The sequence below is a fragment of the Tachypleus tridentatus genome, chromosome 2, assembly GCF_004210375.1.
Source record: "Tachypleus tridentatus isolate NWPU-2018 chromosome 2, ASM421037v1, whole genome shotgun sequence".
Classification (NCBI taxonomy): domain Eukaryota; kingdom Metazoa; phylum Arthropoda; class Merostomata; order Xiphosura; family Limulidae; genus Tachypleus; species Tachypleus tridentatus.
The window spans coordinates 105,053,695-105,073,125 of record NC_134826.1 but is presented as its reverse complement, the minus strand read 5'-3'; the positions used below and the strand labels follow the sequence as shown (position 1 = coordinate 105,073,125).

At 33.2% G+C, this 19,431-nt stretch overlaps 1 protein-coding gene across 11 annotated transcripts in view; it reads left to right on the top strand.

The window, feature by feature from the left end:
* The first annotated feature begins 29 nt into the window (after window positions 1–29).
* Window positions 30–19,431, top strand: part of LOC143244755 (uncharacterized) — a 44,268-nt gene continuing 24,866 nt past the window's right edge. For 6 of the 11 annotated variants that reach the window (XM_076490014.1, XM_076490005.1, XM_076490004.1 and 3 more), the window contains exon 1: window positions 30–308. In XM_076490014.1, the coding sequence (XP_076346129.1) occupies window positions 273–308 (36 nt within the window). In that variant the 5' untranslated portion in view covers window positions 30–272. Of the gene's footprint in view, window positions 309–6,496; window positions 6,757–6,804; window positions 6,990–12,631; window positions 12,752–19,431 lie in introns of those variants that run through there. The other 5 variants (XM_076490007.1, XM_076490010.1, XM_076490009.1 and 2 more) reach the window with 5 other exon arrangements.

The following is a 19,431-nucleotide window of genomic DNA, read 5'->3' as shown; positions in this document are numbered from 1 at the left end:
TGTGATTTCTAACATGTTGCATGGCCAAAAATGGGAAGACAGATTTGGTGTTAATTAAGCGTTATTATTCAAATTTGTGGCAGATATTTACTGTAGTGTGATAGATGGACGTTTTGTGTGAAAACTGGATACCATAGCAACAAGCGGTGGTTGTTTCATTATTAAAATATTGTACTGATACATTTGTGTGTGGTGGAGATTAGATATGGCAAGTGTCGTCATACAGTTGGAAGTCGCCATTGTTTAGTAGGCTAGACAGTGTCCTCGGGAAGATGGGTGAAAAACAACGGGGGACATGGCGTGTTGAGGTAATGTTTTGAAGTTTTTAATAATATTGAAATGAACATGCTATAGCAACCGAATCGTTGCACAAGTTAGTTCTTATGTGTCATATTATTATATTCAGTTTGCCTGTGTCTGAATATTTGATTGTTGTGAAAAACACTAGATAGATTGTTTGAATCAGCCTTTCGATTTTTTCTGTTTAGATATTCATATGATTAAGTATTGTTAAAAACTTTTAATCCTGCATAACGTGTATATTTAAACCACAGAAATGTTGATTTAAGAACTAGAACAATTGGTAGAGCTAAACTTCAACATCATAAGGGTCACCGTTAATAACGTACCAAATGCTATGAGGATGACGATGAGAGTGGCAAAGAAATGTGTAAGAAATATGCAAACATTGTAGCGTGGTTGGCATTTTATAGTGTATTCTACTCTGTTTTCACTTATAAACGCTTAGAATTACCACGCCTTTAATCACGCGTGTGCGCGGCATCATTCCAAAAATTATTCGGGAGGGGTGTATATATCAATTGTTTTCTATGATCTTTATCTCTCGACAGGCCCTGAACATGACGTTTTACAAACAAGAAATATGTTAACTTATTATAGACCATAAAACTGTTAACTGTGAGAAAAAACTCTAGACAACAAGGGACTATTGGTCCTTCGTGGTCGACCTACACATCTGCCCTTGAGAAAAGTAAAAATTTTTACCTACCCCCTTTGTTTTTACTTCTTTTTGGAAATAATTCTTCTTTTAAGTTTTTGTATAAGTTTAGGCTCCAGTACTGCCGAATTCACTCATTTCTAGAGCCAGCCATACTGTCGGGAAAATGAAATTATTTTACTTAAAGTCTGGGCTGTTTTTTTCAAAATCTTAAATTTGTTTCATCTCGTCGTGTTCATCTAAATAATAAACGACGCGAACTCAGAGACATTGTATATATAATTCTTCAAGAGGTCTCAAAACGCACTATTACAAACATAATAGGTTTATATCAGAGCACACAGTGCAGTCATGTTTTACATTTCGAGAGTACGTTTATTGGCACAACGTGCTTGTGTGAGAACTTTTTTATACTGCGAACTTCAGCTTCAGCACCTGATCCTTAGCAGTGAGAAGATTAATGGCCCTAAAGGATGTCATTAAACAACTACAGTGTATTTCCAAGACGATTCCTATAACACATCAGATAATATTCTCATCACCTCTTAATTGTACAGAGATGTGTGTTACGTAAAAGAGGATTATCAGAAAGTAAAACCTTGGAGGACGAAAAATGTTAAAAAAAACGAATGTAAGAGTATTAAGGAAATGAAAAGAATGCATATTTTGAAATTTAGTATAAAAATGCAATAAATTACCAAATATTAGGTTGAGGAATAATTCGTGAGCGTTTTTAAATAATTTCATTCAAGCATTACATGCAAGACTATGCAATACTTCAATGCATGAACACATTACACCCAAAACATTTATTATGATACTTTATTTCATGTAATACCTAGGTATATAGTATGCATTGTTTTAAACGAAATTGCAAGAAATTAAATGCGAAAAGCAGATGGTGTCGAAAATGCTCGATTTTGTCCACTTGACATTCCATTTAATGAGCTGAAAATGAAAGCAAAAATTAAAGACATATGAAAATCAAACACACCATCTATTCGAGCAAAAATTTATCTACCAAATGACATGAAATATTTTGCGAAAGCGTTTCATTTATGAATATATTTTGTTACCTTGTAAAAACGCTCACGAATTATTCATCAACCCAATATAACATAAAATAACATCAGGAAATAACTCCAACATTATAACAAACAGCAGTAAATTACTAAATACAGTATAACATCAGTAAGTTACCAAATAATATAACAAATAGCAGTCCATTTCACAGAGATTTCCAACCGTGAAAAGTAGTAGTATACATAATTTCAAATCGAATATTTTAGAACTAAAATACCGGAGTACTTTACCCTCAGTGGACATATCAGCTGGCCTAATGTTATTTTACTTTCTAAAACAAACAAAATTTAATAAAGGTATGTGAAAACAACAAAACAAACAGACTTTGTTTAAAAACTTAACATATATAGACATGTTTCTGAGATACTTATTTGTTTTCTAATAACAATTTCTGCTACTTTAAAATGATATTATCCAACCACACAAAAGGTGCAGCAGGAAATAAATGGTGAAATATATAAGTACATTAGCAAAGTTCGACGTTTCAAGCACAGGCCTGTATGCAGAAGTTTTGAAAGGAGGTTATAATTTGTAAAATTAAAAGCTAACACATTGTGGGAAACACAATCAGCGTGCAAATGTTACGGGAATGTGGGAGCATGCTAATATTAATAATATATTTATTTACAATGTTACTACTGTGTTCGAAGATGCACTGTGATTAATTTATATGTTCACTTTTAGTGAAGTCAATTCTTTATAGTATTGTTTTATTAAGCAGTGGCTTATTTAACGTCAAGGCAACACACGGACAGGACCCTCATATTGCAGACTCCCAAACTAATGCAAAAATCTTATTAATTTCTATACTAATAGTTAAATTGTGAAGACAGGTCCCCTAAAGAATATCGCAGCAAGTTGTTTGAACTGTTGAAAATGTTTCTGCTATTAGGAAAACGCCGAAAACAATGTATTGTATTCGACCTTACAAATGTACAGAATCTTTTATCAAATAATAAAGGGAATGTTATAAAGCTATCAAAAGAAAAGAATTCAAAGGAATTCGGAATTTTTTAGATGAACAATAGCATTTTTCTTATCTCCAGTAGTCTACTTTGTCATTCAACATTTCAAAATTATCAACTAAATACACACTAATCCAACGCAGGCCTTACTTTGTATATATCGAATTGGTTTTTGGATACCAAATCTTTTCCCAGCCATAATGGATACTCCATCATATCCTTTACTACGCAATTCATTTATAAAAAATCCAACATCATTCAGTATCTTTGTAATTGTAAATACAGTATCTGTTGCTCTGGCTCTCTGTTGCTTTATAAAGCTAATAAATTTTTCCCTAATTTTACAGTTGTCATTTACAAAGCAGAGACATATTGGTAAATGTTTAACGTTGTGAGAAGATATTTCACCAGAAAGAATATAGTATGATCCAGCGTTTTTTCACTTTAGTAACTTTTACTCAAAGTACTTTACATCGTTTAACACTGATTATGCCATTTAGTGAGCGTTTAGATAAGTGTGTAGCATTGTTTTTGCCATGGGATGATGCAAGTGAGTTTTCAATACTTCATAATTTTAAGCAAATAAAAAAATCACAATTTTTGATAGAATTTACATATGCGGTATCACCATGAAATGCCAAGCTTTATATTCTTAAAGCCCCCCGCTAGTACAGCGGTATGCCTCCGGATTTACAACGCTAAAATCAGGGGTTCGATTCCCCTCGGTGGGCTGAGCAGATAGCCCCGTGTGGCTTTGCTATAAGAAAAACACAAACACACATATTCTTAAAATCAAAATGGCACGAACAATTTGAGTTATACGTGATTGAAGAACACTGTTGGTATTAATATCAATTTTACTGGATGATGGATGCTCAATGAAAGCCTTTAAAGATCGCGGGCTGCATATAATCACAATGATAAACAAGCTTACAGTGATTGATTAAAATTATCACTATTTTTTAACCCAGCTGTTAAATGATTTATTGACAAGTGCTGTTTCATCACCTAAATATTATTCACTGAAGAAAGGTAGCATGAGGACTACAAAAAAGGCCTTTCAATTTTTGGGCCATATAATTATGATTATTTGTCAAGTCAAGCTATTTTAAACTTGCTATTACACCCAAGAGAAAAGTTAGTGGGATAAACGTGTGGTGGTGCCACATGCTTATAAAGATAGAGACACTTATCAGCATTTGATAGATTATTAAAAGCTTGGCATTTGTTGGTGTCAATAAATTGCCAATATCAATGCATGGCTCGGTGATTACAGAAATACCACGAGAAATTTCTGATGAATCTATAATTGCAGTGTGGTGAAGAAGGTCCAGGAGAAATGAAGTTGCCCAAAACTTGAAGCAGTTTGGGGCTCAAGTAAAGCAATTTACATAATATCAATGTCGTCACTACAAAATATAGCTCAATCGCGTCAACCTCACAAGCTTTACATTAATCGCTGGCCAGAGAGAAAGACTGAGATGGTAACTGGATTGTGTCATCAGCAGTGCCTGAAAACAAAAAATATATAGAAATTATGAAGAGGTGACCATTATATAGCTTCGACATAACATTGTAGTTTATATGCTATAAAACCAAAGCAAAGCTATTCGGTACTGTACCTTCGTCGTCATGTGCTTTTTTTTTTTTTTTTTTTTTTTTACTGGCGCAACACACAATTTGTATATCACTGCAACAAGTTTCACGTAAGCACTTCATTATGTAAATTAAAATGGCCGAAGTCCAGCCATTTTTTGTTTTTTTTTAATTTCGCGCAAAGCTACACAAGGGCTATCTGCGCTAGCCGTCCCTAATTTAGCAGTGTAAGACTAGAGGGTAGGCAGCTAGTATAATTCTCTATGAGCACCCACAGAAATATTTCCAGGAGTGGGGCTAAACAAGTATGTATGGAATCAGCTTTTACAGTATATGTCAACAGACTAAAATACTGTGTTATGTGTGCTTAAACACAAATTTACACTTTTTAATAAAAAAATACTAAAAACATTTAACTGGAATATTAAGTTTATATCATAATAAGTTTGTTTTTTTTGTGAAATGTAGGGGGCATTTGCTCCTCTGCCCCTTCCTGCAGGCACTCATACAATTTTCAGCCCTTCCTTACGAAAATAAAACCTAAAAAAATGCTTTAATCTCAAATACGCAGTCACTTTATTGGTCTCTTTCCATGACACGACAAATCATACTTGTACCCAAAACCATATGTAACTGTTAGATATACATGACTGTTCCAGTTTAAGTTTGATGCGAACGTTATGTTTTGGATAGTTTATACAGCATCGGTGTTATATTTAGTTATTTTAGAAGCAACAGTTTATGGCAAGTTTGTTTAGCAGTCAAATTGTGTAACGTGGACGTTCAAATGTCACGAGTAAGCGATTGTTATATTCTGAATTTTCCTAGGTGTTTTAATTGACTATTATTTTATCAGAATATCTACTGTTGCGTAGAATGTTTTGTCGGGGTATGAGTACGGGTCAAAAGCATTTCTACACTGATCATAAGTTTAGCATTGAAGAGCATATGGAGATTTTTAAAGCAATACTATCACAAACTGTATTTTAATAATAGACGATATAAGAATAATTTTGAACGTGTTCTAAAGCAACCGAACTCGCCTTGTGGATTTTGACGAAAAAGAGAATTATTTAAAGCTGTGAATATTATATATTTAAAAATGGCTGGAATCGGTAGAGAAGGCACTAATAGAGGAGCGAACAACGTTTCGACCTTCTTCGGTCATCATGGGTACTAACAAGTGTAACGAATATTTCTATATACGTTTGACTTGTTTTGATATATTATTTTAAAATGAGTGGACTGTACTTATGTTTGTTTATTGTTGAAACATACTGCCAACAAGTCACAGACACCTATTATAAAGAATCTGGCCTACAAAACCTGACAGTGGCAAAACGGCTTCAGACTTCCATTTACAAAATGTTAGCAGTAGCCATTGCATGTGAATATTTCAAGCCAAAAAATGCTAATGTTTCATCAGAAGAATGTACAATATGTATAAAACGTTAAATGCCACAAGCAGCTTTGCTATAACTATATATGCATACTTGTTTTACATCACCAAAATAGGAGATTCTGCTGAACTCACCCCATACGTACGTGTGTGAAGCTTTATTTGTACATATAATTGTGTATGTAATTTTTATCTAATAAATATCTATCTTCTAGCGTTTGTGTTGTAGACTTAATTTGTCGATTTTACACTTTATTAAAACCACATCTCAGAAGTAGTTTGACCCGGTATTCTATACTATGTTAAAATTAATTTATCATCTCCACTATATACATCAGTTATCGTATTGAGGAGCCTTACACAGTATTAAATGAATTTAAACTTGCTTCTTTACAAAATAATTTTTTCCTTATATAAATATTATGAAAAAGGATTGTTTGTTTTGAATTTCACGCAAAGCTACATGAGGGCTATCTGCGCTAGCCGTCCCTAATTTAGCAGTGTAAGACCAGAGAGAAGGCACCTAGTCATTCACCACTCACCGACGACTATTGGGCTACTCTTTTACCACCGAATAGTAGGATTGATTGTGATTTTATAATGCACCCACGGCTGAAAGGGCAAGCATGTTTGGTGTGACGGGGATTCGAACCCGCGGAAAAGGATACGACAGGCTTTGCAAAGTGAAAACAAAATACAATATTTCACGTCAGTTCATGTGATCACTCTCATTCTGTGATTCGACGAACAGTTATGTGAGTTTCCATGGTTACATTGTTGATATCCGTGTTGTTTGAAATATCCTGTGCTATTTACACGCGATTAAGAGTAACAAAAATAGCTAGAACTAAATAAGGACCTAAGTGAATTTAGTAAATATTTGATAACATCGATTTTATGAGTGTACAATACGTTAGTTATAAGGAAATGTTTTGAAAATTGTTGCGTTGGATGGGTGTGTATACTACTGAGAACAAGCTGAAAATTCGTATGTTTTGTTGTTATGTTGCTTTTAAGTTAAGCAGATTTTCACCTTAAACAACAAGATATATTAGATAGCGATTTGATATTTAAAGAATGCAGGACATAGCAGTATGATATGCCACTGAATACCCGAGTAAGCGTTCTGAGATGTTATTGAATACATGGCTAAACAATTTGATATGTCATTTAATAATTGAATTAGTGGCATGTATAAGTTAGCGATTTAATACATCACTGAATACTTAAAGCAATGCGATAGATCGTTCAATACTTGAGCTAGAAATCTAAGTTGAACAGTTGAATTAAAAATTGATTTATCGTTGAGCTGGAGATTTGATTCATCTTTGAATTCTTACCTAACATATCTGACATATCTTTGAATACTCGAACTAAAAAACTTGTATGTCAATTAGAAATATGGTATTTTATTAAACAGTTAAGTTCATTCATTTAGGAATCTGATACAGCATTTAATACTTCAGATAGAGATATATTTAGTTGTGTTTTTGGGGTAGAGATCTTATATGTCATTCAATTTTTGAGTTACAGGTATTATATGTCATTGTATATGTGCATTATATATTTTATTTGCCATTGAATAAATCACCTAACAATCTGATATGACATTGAATGCTTGAATTAAAGATTTAATAAGTCATTAAATACAAGAATGAGCAACTTGATATGTCATTTAATACATGAGTCAGACATTTCATTTTCAATGAACGTATGACTCAGAAACTTGAGTAAGGTATATGACATTAAATACTTGAATTAGAAATTGAAATCTCATTCAATACTTAGCCATCTTACATGATACTGCCTACATAAAATACCAATCTAATAGGTCAGTGAATAATTCGGTTAGAGATACAATTTGTCATTGAATTCTTGAGTTAGCAGTTTGATATGGCATTAAATATTTGGGGGTAGTTACCTGAAGTTTTTATAGTGTGAGCTAATATGTAACTGAGTACTTGAGTTAGAGATCTGTTATTTCATTGAGTACTTGAATTATAGCTTTACCTTGTCATTAAATATCAGAGTTAGGGATTTGTTTGTCGCTGTACTGAAAAGAAATATAGATCTGATTTGTCAATGAATTCTTGAGAGAAGAAACGTAATTCTAAGTAATATCATGTAGCCAAATATGGGTTTGTTGTTTAAAAAGATAATGTTAACAGTATCACATCTGGCATTGTATAAACTTAAGTAGGATATCTTATTTGTCATTGAACAGTTATGTTTAATTACTGATTTGTTCTTGGGTACTTGAGTTAGAGATCAGATTTTAATTTATTCACTAAGAAACCTGACTTTGGGTACTTGTTATGAGATCTGATATGTCACTGAGTACTTAAGTTATAAATCTGTCTGAATACTTTAGTCACTTATGAGTCTGATATATTATTGAATACTTTAGCTGTAGATATGATATAGTATTGAATACTTGAAATCTGACATATCATTCAATATTTGAGTCAGATATTTCCTTTTACAGTGAATACATGTCTTAGAAATCCTATATGGCATACAATACTTGACTTAAAAATTGATATTTAATTGAATATTTAACATAGCCACAAAATGTATCATGGACAACATAACTTAGCAGTCTCATAATTTAGTGAATGAGTCAGTGACATGATTTCACATTGAATTCTTGACTTAACGATTTATTATGCCATGGAATACTTGAATTATAAACATGACTTGTTATTGAATATCTCAGTTAGCAAACACTTTTATTATTGATTTCTTAACTTAGCAATCTAATTTGTCAATAAATGCATAAATATCATAGGCCACTGAATACTAGATTAAATACATGATTTTTATTGAGTGTTCGACTTAGCAACCTAATATGTCATTGAATAGGTTATTCAATAATTTTATTTATCTTTGAGTACATGATTTAACCATCTGACATGTCACTAAATCTTTGAGTTAAACGTCTGATTTGTTATTTGATATATGAGAGAGAGATTTGATTTGTCAGTAACTGTTTGAGTAAGATATCATACTTCTCATTGAATACTTGGATTAAATATTGTTTTATCAATGAACACTTGAGTTTGACACCTGTGTTGTTGTGCTTAATGGAAATTATGTCTTAGTCTAGATATATATTTGTTCATTGTTATGCATTATATACAAAGAATGTAGTTACTCAAAGCTGTAAGTGCTCACTATATTCTTAAACAAATTTTCATGGGAATCTGCAGCTGCAGCTTAAAATTTTACATCTTTAACTAATGCAATAAAATAACCAATAGCGACAATAAATTATCATGAACCATCTTGGCAACCTATTAGTTATGTGTGTTATCATTACAATGTATAAAGTAATCCTCTGCCCATAATTGAACATAAAAAATCCAGAAAAAAGATAAATAAACAATTGTAAATTTGCAAATAAGAATCATAAAAAAAACAAGGCCTGAGATGCTGTAGACATTATTTATTCAAACTACAAATTCCTATTTAGACTCCACCCAATGTAATTCTAAATAACAGCATAGAACCAAAATATGGTTTTGTAGTTTAAATAAATAACAGCATAATATATTATTGTATATATATAAGTTAGCAATTTCACAGGTCAGAGAATACTTGTGTTATTAATATGAATTATCAATGAATTCTTGATTTAGCAATTTAACCCTTTTGGCCTGGCATGGCCAGACGGTTAAGGCACTACTCGTAATCTGAGGGTCAATGGTTTGAATCCCTATCACACCAAACATGCTTGCCTTTTCAGCTGTGGGGGCATTATAATGTGACAGTCAATCCCATTATTTGTTGTTAAAAGAGTAGCCCAAGAGTTGGGGTGGGTGGTGATGACTAACTACCTTCCCTCTAGTCTTACACTGTTAAATTAGAGATGGCTAGTGCAGATAGCCATTGTGTAGCTTTGTAACTCAAATCAAACCAAATTAACCCTTTTACTGCAGCTGTTTTAAATGTGTGCAGAACTTGCACAGTCTGTACATTGTATATGGCACTCACCTTCATCTGCCAGAAACGAATCATACCATATACAGCAAATCAGTAGTCAATGGGTTAATGTTATTGTATAGCTCAGATAGATAACTTAAGATTGATTTCTTTAGTTAGAGGTATTATGTATCATTTACTATTTGACTTAAGCATTTGATTTGTCATTGAATGCATACACTACATGGCCAAAAGTATATGGATACCCAACCATCACACCCATATGTGCTTGTTAAACATCTCATTCCAAAACCATGAGCATTAATATGGAGTTGGTCCCCCCTTTGCTGCTATAACAGCCTTAACTCTTCTGGGAAGGCTTTTCACTAGATTTTGGAATATGGCTGTGGGGATTCACTTGTATTCAGCCACAAGAACATTAGTGAGGTTGGGCACTGATGTCATGTGAGAAGGCCTGGCTAGCAGTTGATGTTCCATTTCATCCCAAAGGTGTTTTATTGGGTTGAGGGCAGGGCTCTGTGCAGGCCAGTCAAGTTCTTCCACACCAACTTTGGCAAACCATGTCTTTATGGATCTTGCTTTGTGCATGGGGGCATTGTCATGCTGAAACAAAAAAGGGCCTTCCCCAATTTGTTGCCTCAAAGTTGGAAGCACACAATTCTCTAGAATGTTATTGTATGCTGTAGCATTAAGATTTCCCTTCACTGCAACTAAAGAGCTTAGCCCAAATCATGAAGAAACAACTCCAGACCATTATTCCTCCTCAACAAAACTTTATAGTTGGCACTATACATTCAGGCAGGTAGTGTTCTTTTGGCATCTGCCAAATGCAGATTTGTCCATCACACTGCCAGACAGTGAAGTGCAATTTATCACTCCAGAAAATGCATTTCCACTGCTCCACTCCAATGGCAGTGTGCTTTACACCACTCCAGCTGACGCTTGGTTTATGCACATGGTGATTTTAGGTTTGTGTGCGGTTGCTCGGCTCTGGAAACTCATTTTGTGAAGTTCCCAGCAAACAGTTCTTGTGCTGGAATTGCTTCCAAAGGCAGTTTGAACTTGGTAGTGAGTGTTGCAAGTGCGGACAGGCGATTTTTACCCACTTCAACACTCGGTGGCCCCGTCCTGTGAGCTTGCATGGTCTACTGCTTCATGGCTGTGCTGTTGTTGCTTCTAGACATTTCCACTTCACAATAACAGCACTTACAGTTGAGTGGGGCAGCTCTAGTAGGGAAGAAATTTGATGAACTGACTTGTTCAAAAGGTGGCATCTTATGACAGTGCCACGTTGAAATTTTCTAAACTCTTCAGTATGACCCATTCTACTGCCAGTGTTTGTCTTTAGAGATTGCATGGCTGTATGCTTGATTTTATGCACCTGTTAGCAATGGGTGTGGCTAAAATAGCCAAACCCACTAATTAGAAGGGGTGTCCACATACTTTTAGCCATGTAGTGTATATAGCACTCTCATATGACATTAAATACGTAAGTTAGAAATCTAATATGTTATTAAATACATGAATTAGCAATGCCATAGGTTATTGAATACATGACTTAGCCATCTAATATGTTAATATATACTGGAGTTAGAGATCTGATTATGTTATTCAATACTTTAGATTTTTTATATGTAATCAAATACTTGAGTCAGAGGTGTTATTGAATATTTCACTTAAAGACCTTATGTGTGATTGAATAGTTAAAGATATGATATACCATCAAATACTTGAGATAAATTAACAAGTTATTGTGCAGTTGAATACTTGACTCAGCAAACTAATATTATATTGAATACTTCAGTAAGAAATAGATTATTCATTAAAAACTTTACACAGCCATCTAATATGTTATCTGATACATTTGTGAATGTTTGAATTAGTAATACTGTTTGTCATTGAATATTTGTCACAGCAATCTAATTTATCATTGAATACACAACTTAGCACTCAAAATGTCATTGAAAACTTGAGATAAATGATATTATATGACCTAATACATTAACTTGAGATTTGATATTCATTGAATACTTAAGTTAGAGGTCAGAGTGGGACAGAAGCAAGTTTTCAAATTTATAACACTAGAATCATGGGTTCTGTTATATTCAGGGAGAGTTCAGTATAGCTTTGCTGTAAGAAAACACACCGACTTGTGTTAGAAATATATTATTTCATTTCATACATAATTTAGCAATTCCATAGGTCATTACGTACTTGAAATGCAGACCTGATTTATCGTTTTATGGTTGTCTTAGATGTTTAATATGTCTTTCAATACATGATTCAGCTACCTGATTTGTAATTGAATATGTCTTAATTATCTGATATGTTACTGAATTCTTAATGTGGAGATCTGAGTTGTTATTCAGTACTTGAGATAGAGTTATGATATGTTATTGAATATATGACTTAGATAGTTCAATTCTCATTGAGTACTTGAGTCCAAGAGCTTAAGTCATTAAATACTTCAGTTTGAGATATTATACGTAATTGAGTGTTTGAGTTACTTGACTCAGGAATTTCATATATCCTTGAATACTTGAATTAGACATTGGTTTAACATTTAATGCATGACTAAGATATCCGATGTGACAAAGAATAGTTAAGATGGAGATTGATTTTTCATATAATAAGCTATAAAATGATTGACTTGATGGTCTGATATGTTATCCAATTTTTGAGTTACAGATCTGGTACATCAGTGAACAGTTGAGTTACTGAACATTTGAGATGGAGATATGATTTTTATGGAATTCTTGACTTACTGATTTAATGTGCCATTTAATACTTGAATTTAAGGTCTGATTGGTAAGTAATTACTTGAAATACATATCTAATGCATCATTGAGCAGTTGAGCTAGATATCTAATTTATCACTGAATAATTGACAAAGCGACCTAACATACCATTGCATATATAACTTAGGAATCTGGTAGTGGTTGAATACTTGAAATATCTGATGTTTTATTGAGTTTTTGACTTAATGATTTAATTTTTCATTGAATACATGAGTGAACGATATAATGCCACAGTGGATATTATAATTATGGTCTGGATATGTCAGTAAATACGTGAAATAGAGATCTGATTTCTCATTAAGTACTTAATGAACTAGTATATTATTGAATGCATAGCTTACCAATATGTTAGGTCATTGAATACTGTATTTAAGGATCTGATGTGTCGTTGAGTTCCTGACTTACTACTTTATTGAATACATGTATTTTAGATTTAAATTTTTATTCAATACTTTACTGATGTGATGTGATATTCAATACATGAGATAGAGTTCTGTTTTATCATTATACCAACGTGTAGCTTGCCAAAGATAATGGGGCAAGTACTACCACCCTAACCTCATATTTCATAGCTAACTGAAATAAATAAACTGTGTGAAATCACGCTTGACCAAGAAAAAGACAGAAAAGTGTAGTCGAGGAATCACATGGTGGTAAATTCTTATGTGAGCCAATCAAAATTAAGATCATTCATTAAATGAATTCGTTGGGTATTCATAGAAAATTATTGTAAAAATCAGATTAACCACTCATAATTCATAGAAAAACTAGTGCATTTTGGAAAGACTACTTTCCGACAATTGGCTTATATGTCATGTTGCTTTACAGCAAAAATACGAGGGCTGTTAAAAAATACGCGGACTGATGTCATAAAACAAAATGTACTTTATTTAGAAGTTACAGGTCTGGGACCCTTTCAAAGTACTCTCCTCCCCAACGCACACACTTATCCCAACGGTGTTTCCACTTGTTGAAACAGTCCTGGTACGCTTCTTTTGTAATGTCCTCCAGCTCCTTCGTCGAATTTGCCTTAATCTCGGGAATCGTCTCAAATCTTCTTCCTTTCAAGGGTCTTTTGAGTTTGGGGAACCAGAAAAAATCGCAAGGAGCAAGGTCAGGTGGGGAAGAACAGTGATCGAGTGTTTGGCCAAAACTCACGAGTTCTGAGGCACAAATTTCGCAGCAACGCGGTGCATCTTTAATTTTTCGGTCAAAATCTCGTAACAAGATCCAACTGATATCCCACACTCTTCAGCAAGCTCCCTGACAGTCAGACGTCGATTTGCCTGCACCAGGGTGTTGATTTTGTCGACGTTTGGGTCGTCAGTTGACGTGGAAGGACGTCCAGGACGCTCATCATCTTCAATGGACTGTCGACCATCCTTAAAACGTTCATGCCACTTGAAACATGCCGTACGCTTCACAGCAACATCACCGTAAGCCATGTTAAGCATAGCAAAAGTTTCAGTCGCAGATTTTCCAAGTTTAACACAAAATTCCACAGCAAGTTGTTGTTCCTTCAGGTCATTCATTCTGAAATCCGCCAAACGAAAAAATCGCACTTTACTTAAAACCGCGTAGCTAATACACAAATGAAGATATCTGCAATCGGGAAATGGCGTCGTAATCAGCTGATCTGTGCGAATCACCAAGCGAATTCCCCTGGAACCAACTCGAGCCGCGCAATTCAAACAGTCCGCGTATTTTTTGAACAGACCTCGTATAACCAAATATCATTGTTAGTGCATGTGCCGAAAGTATAAAATGAAATGCATAGACAACAAAACTGGAAAACTATTTATGTTTCAAGATCGGCCAGTTGCTAACTCTTTGTTAACCTGAAGACGACCTAAGAAGGTCGAAACGTTGTTCTCAACATTATTTTGGTAAAAGTGTTAATACCCATACCAGTCATATTGAGATATGTTTTTACTTCAAGTGGGTTTCTCGTCATCACGAATTACTTCATCATGGAAAACTATTTGTTGATTCCTTAGTTTAGAGTTTCCATTAATTAAAGAGGTTTGTTTATATTCAAAACATTGGTGATATAACAGAAAATAGCTCATTTAAGAAATTATTTAAGTTTTAAACTGAATCGATATTTTTACTTTCGCGAAAAATTGGGTGCACTTGGCTCTAGGCTAGGTGATCCCACATTACGTCTTTACTTTAGGCTTATTGTACCAACACTACTACACTTATAAGGTTTCCCGCACATCAGTAAAATCATAATATGCAAACAGTAAACGAACTATTCTGTCTGGATAAATGCATTTTGACTTTTATGACTCCTTCTGTTTCGAGAAATCAAACGTGACATGACACACACACACACACACTGGTTTCTTATAGGTTAGATTCTTTAGTTTGCATTCTGAGTTGTCGTTGAATATTTGAGTTAGAGATATGATTTGTTATTTAACGCTTCACATAGGAATATAATTTATAATTCATTACATAATTTAGCAATGAATATTATAGGTCTTTTAATATTATTGCTAGAGATTTAATTTGCCATTGAGTTCTTGAATTAGCGATTTAATATGTCATTCGATATTAGGGTTAAAGATCAGACAGTCCAGTAAATATTTGAGCTAGAATTCTGCTCACTTTGAATTAGATTTCTGAAGTGTAACACTGCACAACAAAGTTTTAGCTTCTTGAACACTGTTGGGTGTTCCTTATAGATTTTTGGCTGCTGATCACGAAAAATCACATCCAAATTTGTCCATCACGTACCGTTTCATCGAAATCTTGGTTTCGCCAGGACATTGCTACAATGGAAAAACGATATTAGGGCAAATGGAATCCGTCGATGCTTGCTGACTACTGTTGGACACTGCAACGTGATGCACCGGACATTGAATACAAACGAAAGTCAGGAGCAAAACACTTCTAATTATGTTGAACTTAAAAGCGTATTAGAAACATAAACGTAATTAAATACGTTATTGCCGGTATACAGTTAACTGTCTATTTCTCAGAGCTCCTACGTGATGAAGCAAAACCAAAAGTATATTTGTGCATACCTGTCACAATCAGCAAAAACTTTTCAGGAAGCAAAACTTTTCAAAACAATAGTTGTGCAGTGTAACCGAATACTTTACTAAGCTACCCGACATGCCACACAGTAGTTTGCTTAATGAACTAATATATCAGTGAAAAGTTGAATAATGGATCTGATATGCCATTGAACACCTAAGTTAGGGATCTTATAAGTCATGTAATACTTGGACTAAATATTTCATTTTTCGTTGAATACATGACCTAGTAATCTGATATGACATTGAATACTTGAGGAAGAGATATGTCATTGGCCCCAATAGCACAGTGGAATGCCTGCTGACTCACATCATTAGAAACTTATGTAGTTTTGTGTATAATTCCAAACAAATATATGTTATTAAATATTTGAGCTAGAGAATTGAGAAAGCATTGAATATTTGACATAACGATCTAATACGTCATTGAATAGTTGCATTATAGACCTGATATGTCATTCAGTGGCGTAGCAAGATATTTGCTTGCATAGAATAATTGAGTTAAAGATTTGATTTGCCATAGGTTACTTCTGCCCTTAAATATTTGAGTTAGAGGTTTCATGTCATTGAACACTTGAGTTAGAAATCTGATATGTCATTGAAAACTTTACTCAACGATTTAACATGTTATTGAACATTACTAATATGTCATTGAATATTTGAGATACTTGTCTTAACAATCTCATAAGTCATTGGATATTTGTCGAAGATATACGTCACTGAATACTTGAATTAACGATCTAATATGATATTGAATGATTGAGTTGACATAATGTGTCATTTATTGTTGTAAGTTTGAGTTAGAGATCTGATTTGTCATTGAATACTTGACTTAGTAAACTAATATGCCATTGAATATACGATTGAGCCATTTGATTTGTCATTGAATACTTCAGCCAGCGATGTAATATCTCATTGCATACTTTAATTAGAAATCTAATGTCTATTAATACTTTAATTAGAAATCTAATGTCTATTAATACTTTAATTAGAAATCTTGTATATCATTAAATACTTAAGATAGTGATCTGATAAATCATTGAATGCTTGAGATATGGAACAGAAACTTTATTAAATACTTGAACTATCGATGTAATAAGCCATTGAATACTGGAAATATATTTCAGTGAAAACAAAGTTTGAAAGCTGATATGTCATAGGTTACTTGAGTTAACAATCTAATACCCTGCTGTATACATGGCGCACCAATTTCATATTTCAATGAATACTAGAGTTATACTTCTCATATGTCATTGAATAATTTAATTAGATATATAAATGGTTAAGCAAGATAACGTCACAGGGAATAACTGAGTTAGAGATCAATATTTTGTTGAATACTTGGAGCTAGAGTTCTGATTTGTCATTGAACACTTCCTTAGTGAACTAATATGCCATTAAATACATGGTATGGCACTCTGGTTTTTTACTGATTACATGGCTTAGAGAACTAATATGCCACTGAATGCTTGAGCGAGACCTCTGAGTTTTCGATGAATACTTACCAGAGATATCTGTTAAAGATCTGAATTGGCATCGAATATTTAAGTTATACATCTGATTTGTTATTACTAAACTTAGCAGTCTTATATATAATTGAATATATAACTTCGAAATTTTATATTGCGAATACCTGACTTAGTGACGAGATACGTCATTGAATACTTTAATTAGCGATAAAGTATGTTTTATTATGTCCCCCGCTGGTACAGCGGTAAGTCTACTGATGTACAATGCTAAAACCAAGGGTTCGATTCCCCTCGGTGGACTCAGTAGATAGCCTGACATGGCTTTGCTATAAGAAACACACATACAGAGGTCTGATATGCCTTTAATACCTGACTTGCATATCTCATTTATTATTCAATTCTTAAGCTATAGATTTATTTTGTCATGGAATAATTGAGTCAGAAAATTATATTTTTACTGAATACTTGCATTTATTATTTAATACTTATATCCAAGCTACAATTCTGACATGCTATTGAATACTTGAGCTACAGATCTGATATGCCACTGAGTACCGAGATATGATAAGTCGTTCAGTATTTATCGACGTAATATGATAATGAATACTTTATTAGTAGTTTTTATATATTTTTGAATAATTGACTAAGTGATGTGATTTGTCATTGAATACTTGACATAAAGATCTAAGATGTCTTTAGATTCTTGAGTTAGAGATGCCGTGTATCATTGAATCACTGAGTAAGAAATCTGGTATGTTATTGAATATCTGAGCTGGAGATTAGATACATCATAGCATACTTGAATTACTTGACTTAGTAACGTTATGCCAGTGAATAGTTGTGTTAAAGAGCTGTTATGTCGTTTAATATTTGTGATACCACTCTAATATGTCAATTAATATTTAAGCTATAACTTTGATATGTTATGAAGTAATTTTTTAGAGATCTGATACGTCATTGAATAATTGGGTTTGAAACCTGACATTTTATTCAGTACTTAAGTTATTGATCTAATACAATACATTACTGTAAACTTGACTCGCTAATCTGATATGCCATTGAATACTTGAGTTACGTGACTTAGCAACTACATATCGTTAAATACTGCAGTAAGATACCAAATATGTCATTGGACAATTGAATTAGCCATCTAATGTAACACTAAATACTTAAGTTATGGATTAGATACATCAATAAATATCCGAGTTAGAGATCTGTTATGCAATTGAATACTTGAGTTAGTGATCTACCATTGGATACACTTGAGATAAGGATCTGAAATATTTGTGAATATTTGACTTAGCGATGAGATACGTCATTGAATACTTCAATTAACGATAAAACATGTCATAGAATACTTACATTGTAGATATCATATCTATCATTGAATATATGATTTGGCAATCTCACAGTAAATACTTTAGATAAAAATTCGATTTGTCAATCAATACTTGATTTAGTAATCTGATACGTCAATGAAATCGTGATCTGGCAATCTTATTTGTTAATGAATATGGACTTAGATAGCTAAAATGTCATTTAATGCTTGAGTTAAAGGTGTGATGTGTCGTTCAGTAGTTGAGATCTATTTTATCATTAAATACCTGATTATTAGACCTGAATGATCATTGAAATGACACTTGCCACTAAATACTTGAATTTTAGATCTGTTATGCCACTGAATTCTTGAATTAGTAATCTGATATATCATTAGATACTTGATATAGATATCTGAAATGCCACTGAATTGGAGATCTTATAACTCATTGAATACTTCTTCTAGAGATCTGACATTCATTAAATAGTTCCGTTAGTGATCTGATGTAATTGAATACTTCAGTTACTTGACTGAACAATCTGAAATGTCATTCAGTACTTGAAGTACAGCCCTAATATGTCAGTGAATATTTGGTGCAAACCTATATAGCATTCAATACTTGACTTAGCGATCTAACATATTATATCAGTTCATTCCATATGTAATGTCCGAAAATTTAATACAGAAAGTGCATCATCATTTCTGTCTTGTAGCAGGCTTTAATAACTAAAATATGTAGTAGCACGTGTATAAAAATGTTCAGACAAATAAAAGAAACTAACCCAACTCCACTTTTTCAGATCATTAATCAAATAAACCCTTATGAAGATGGATGTGTCTAAGGAGCACATTAGGGATA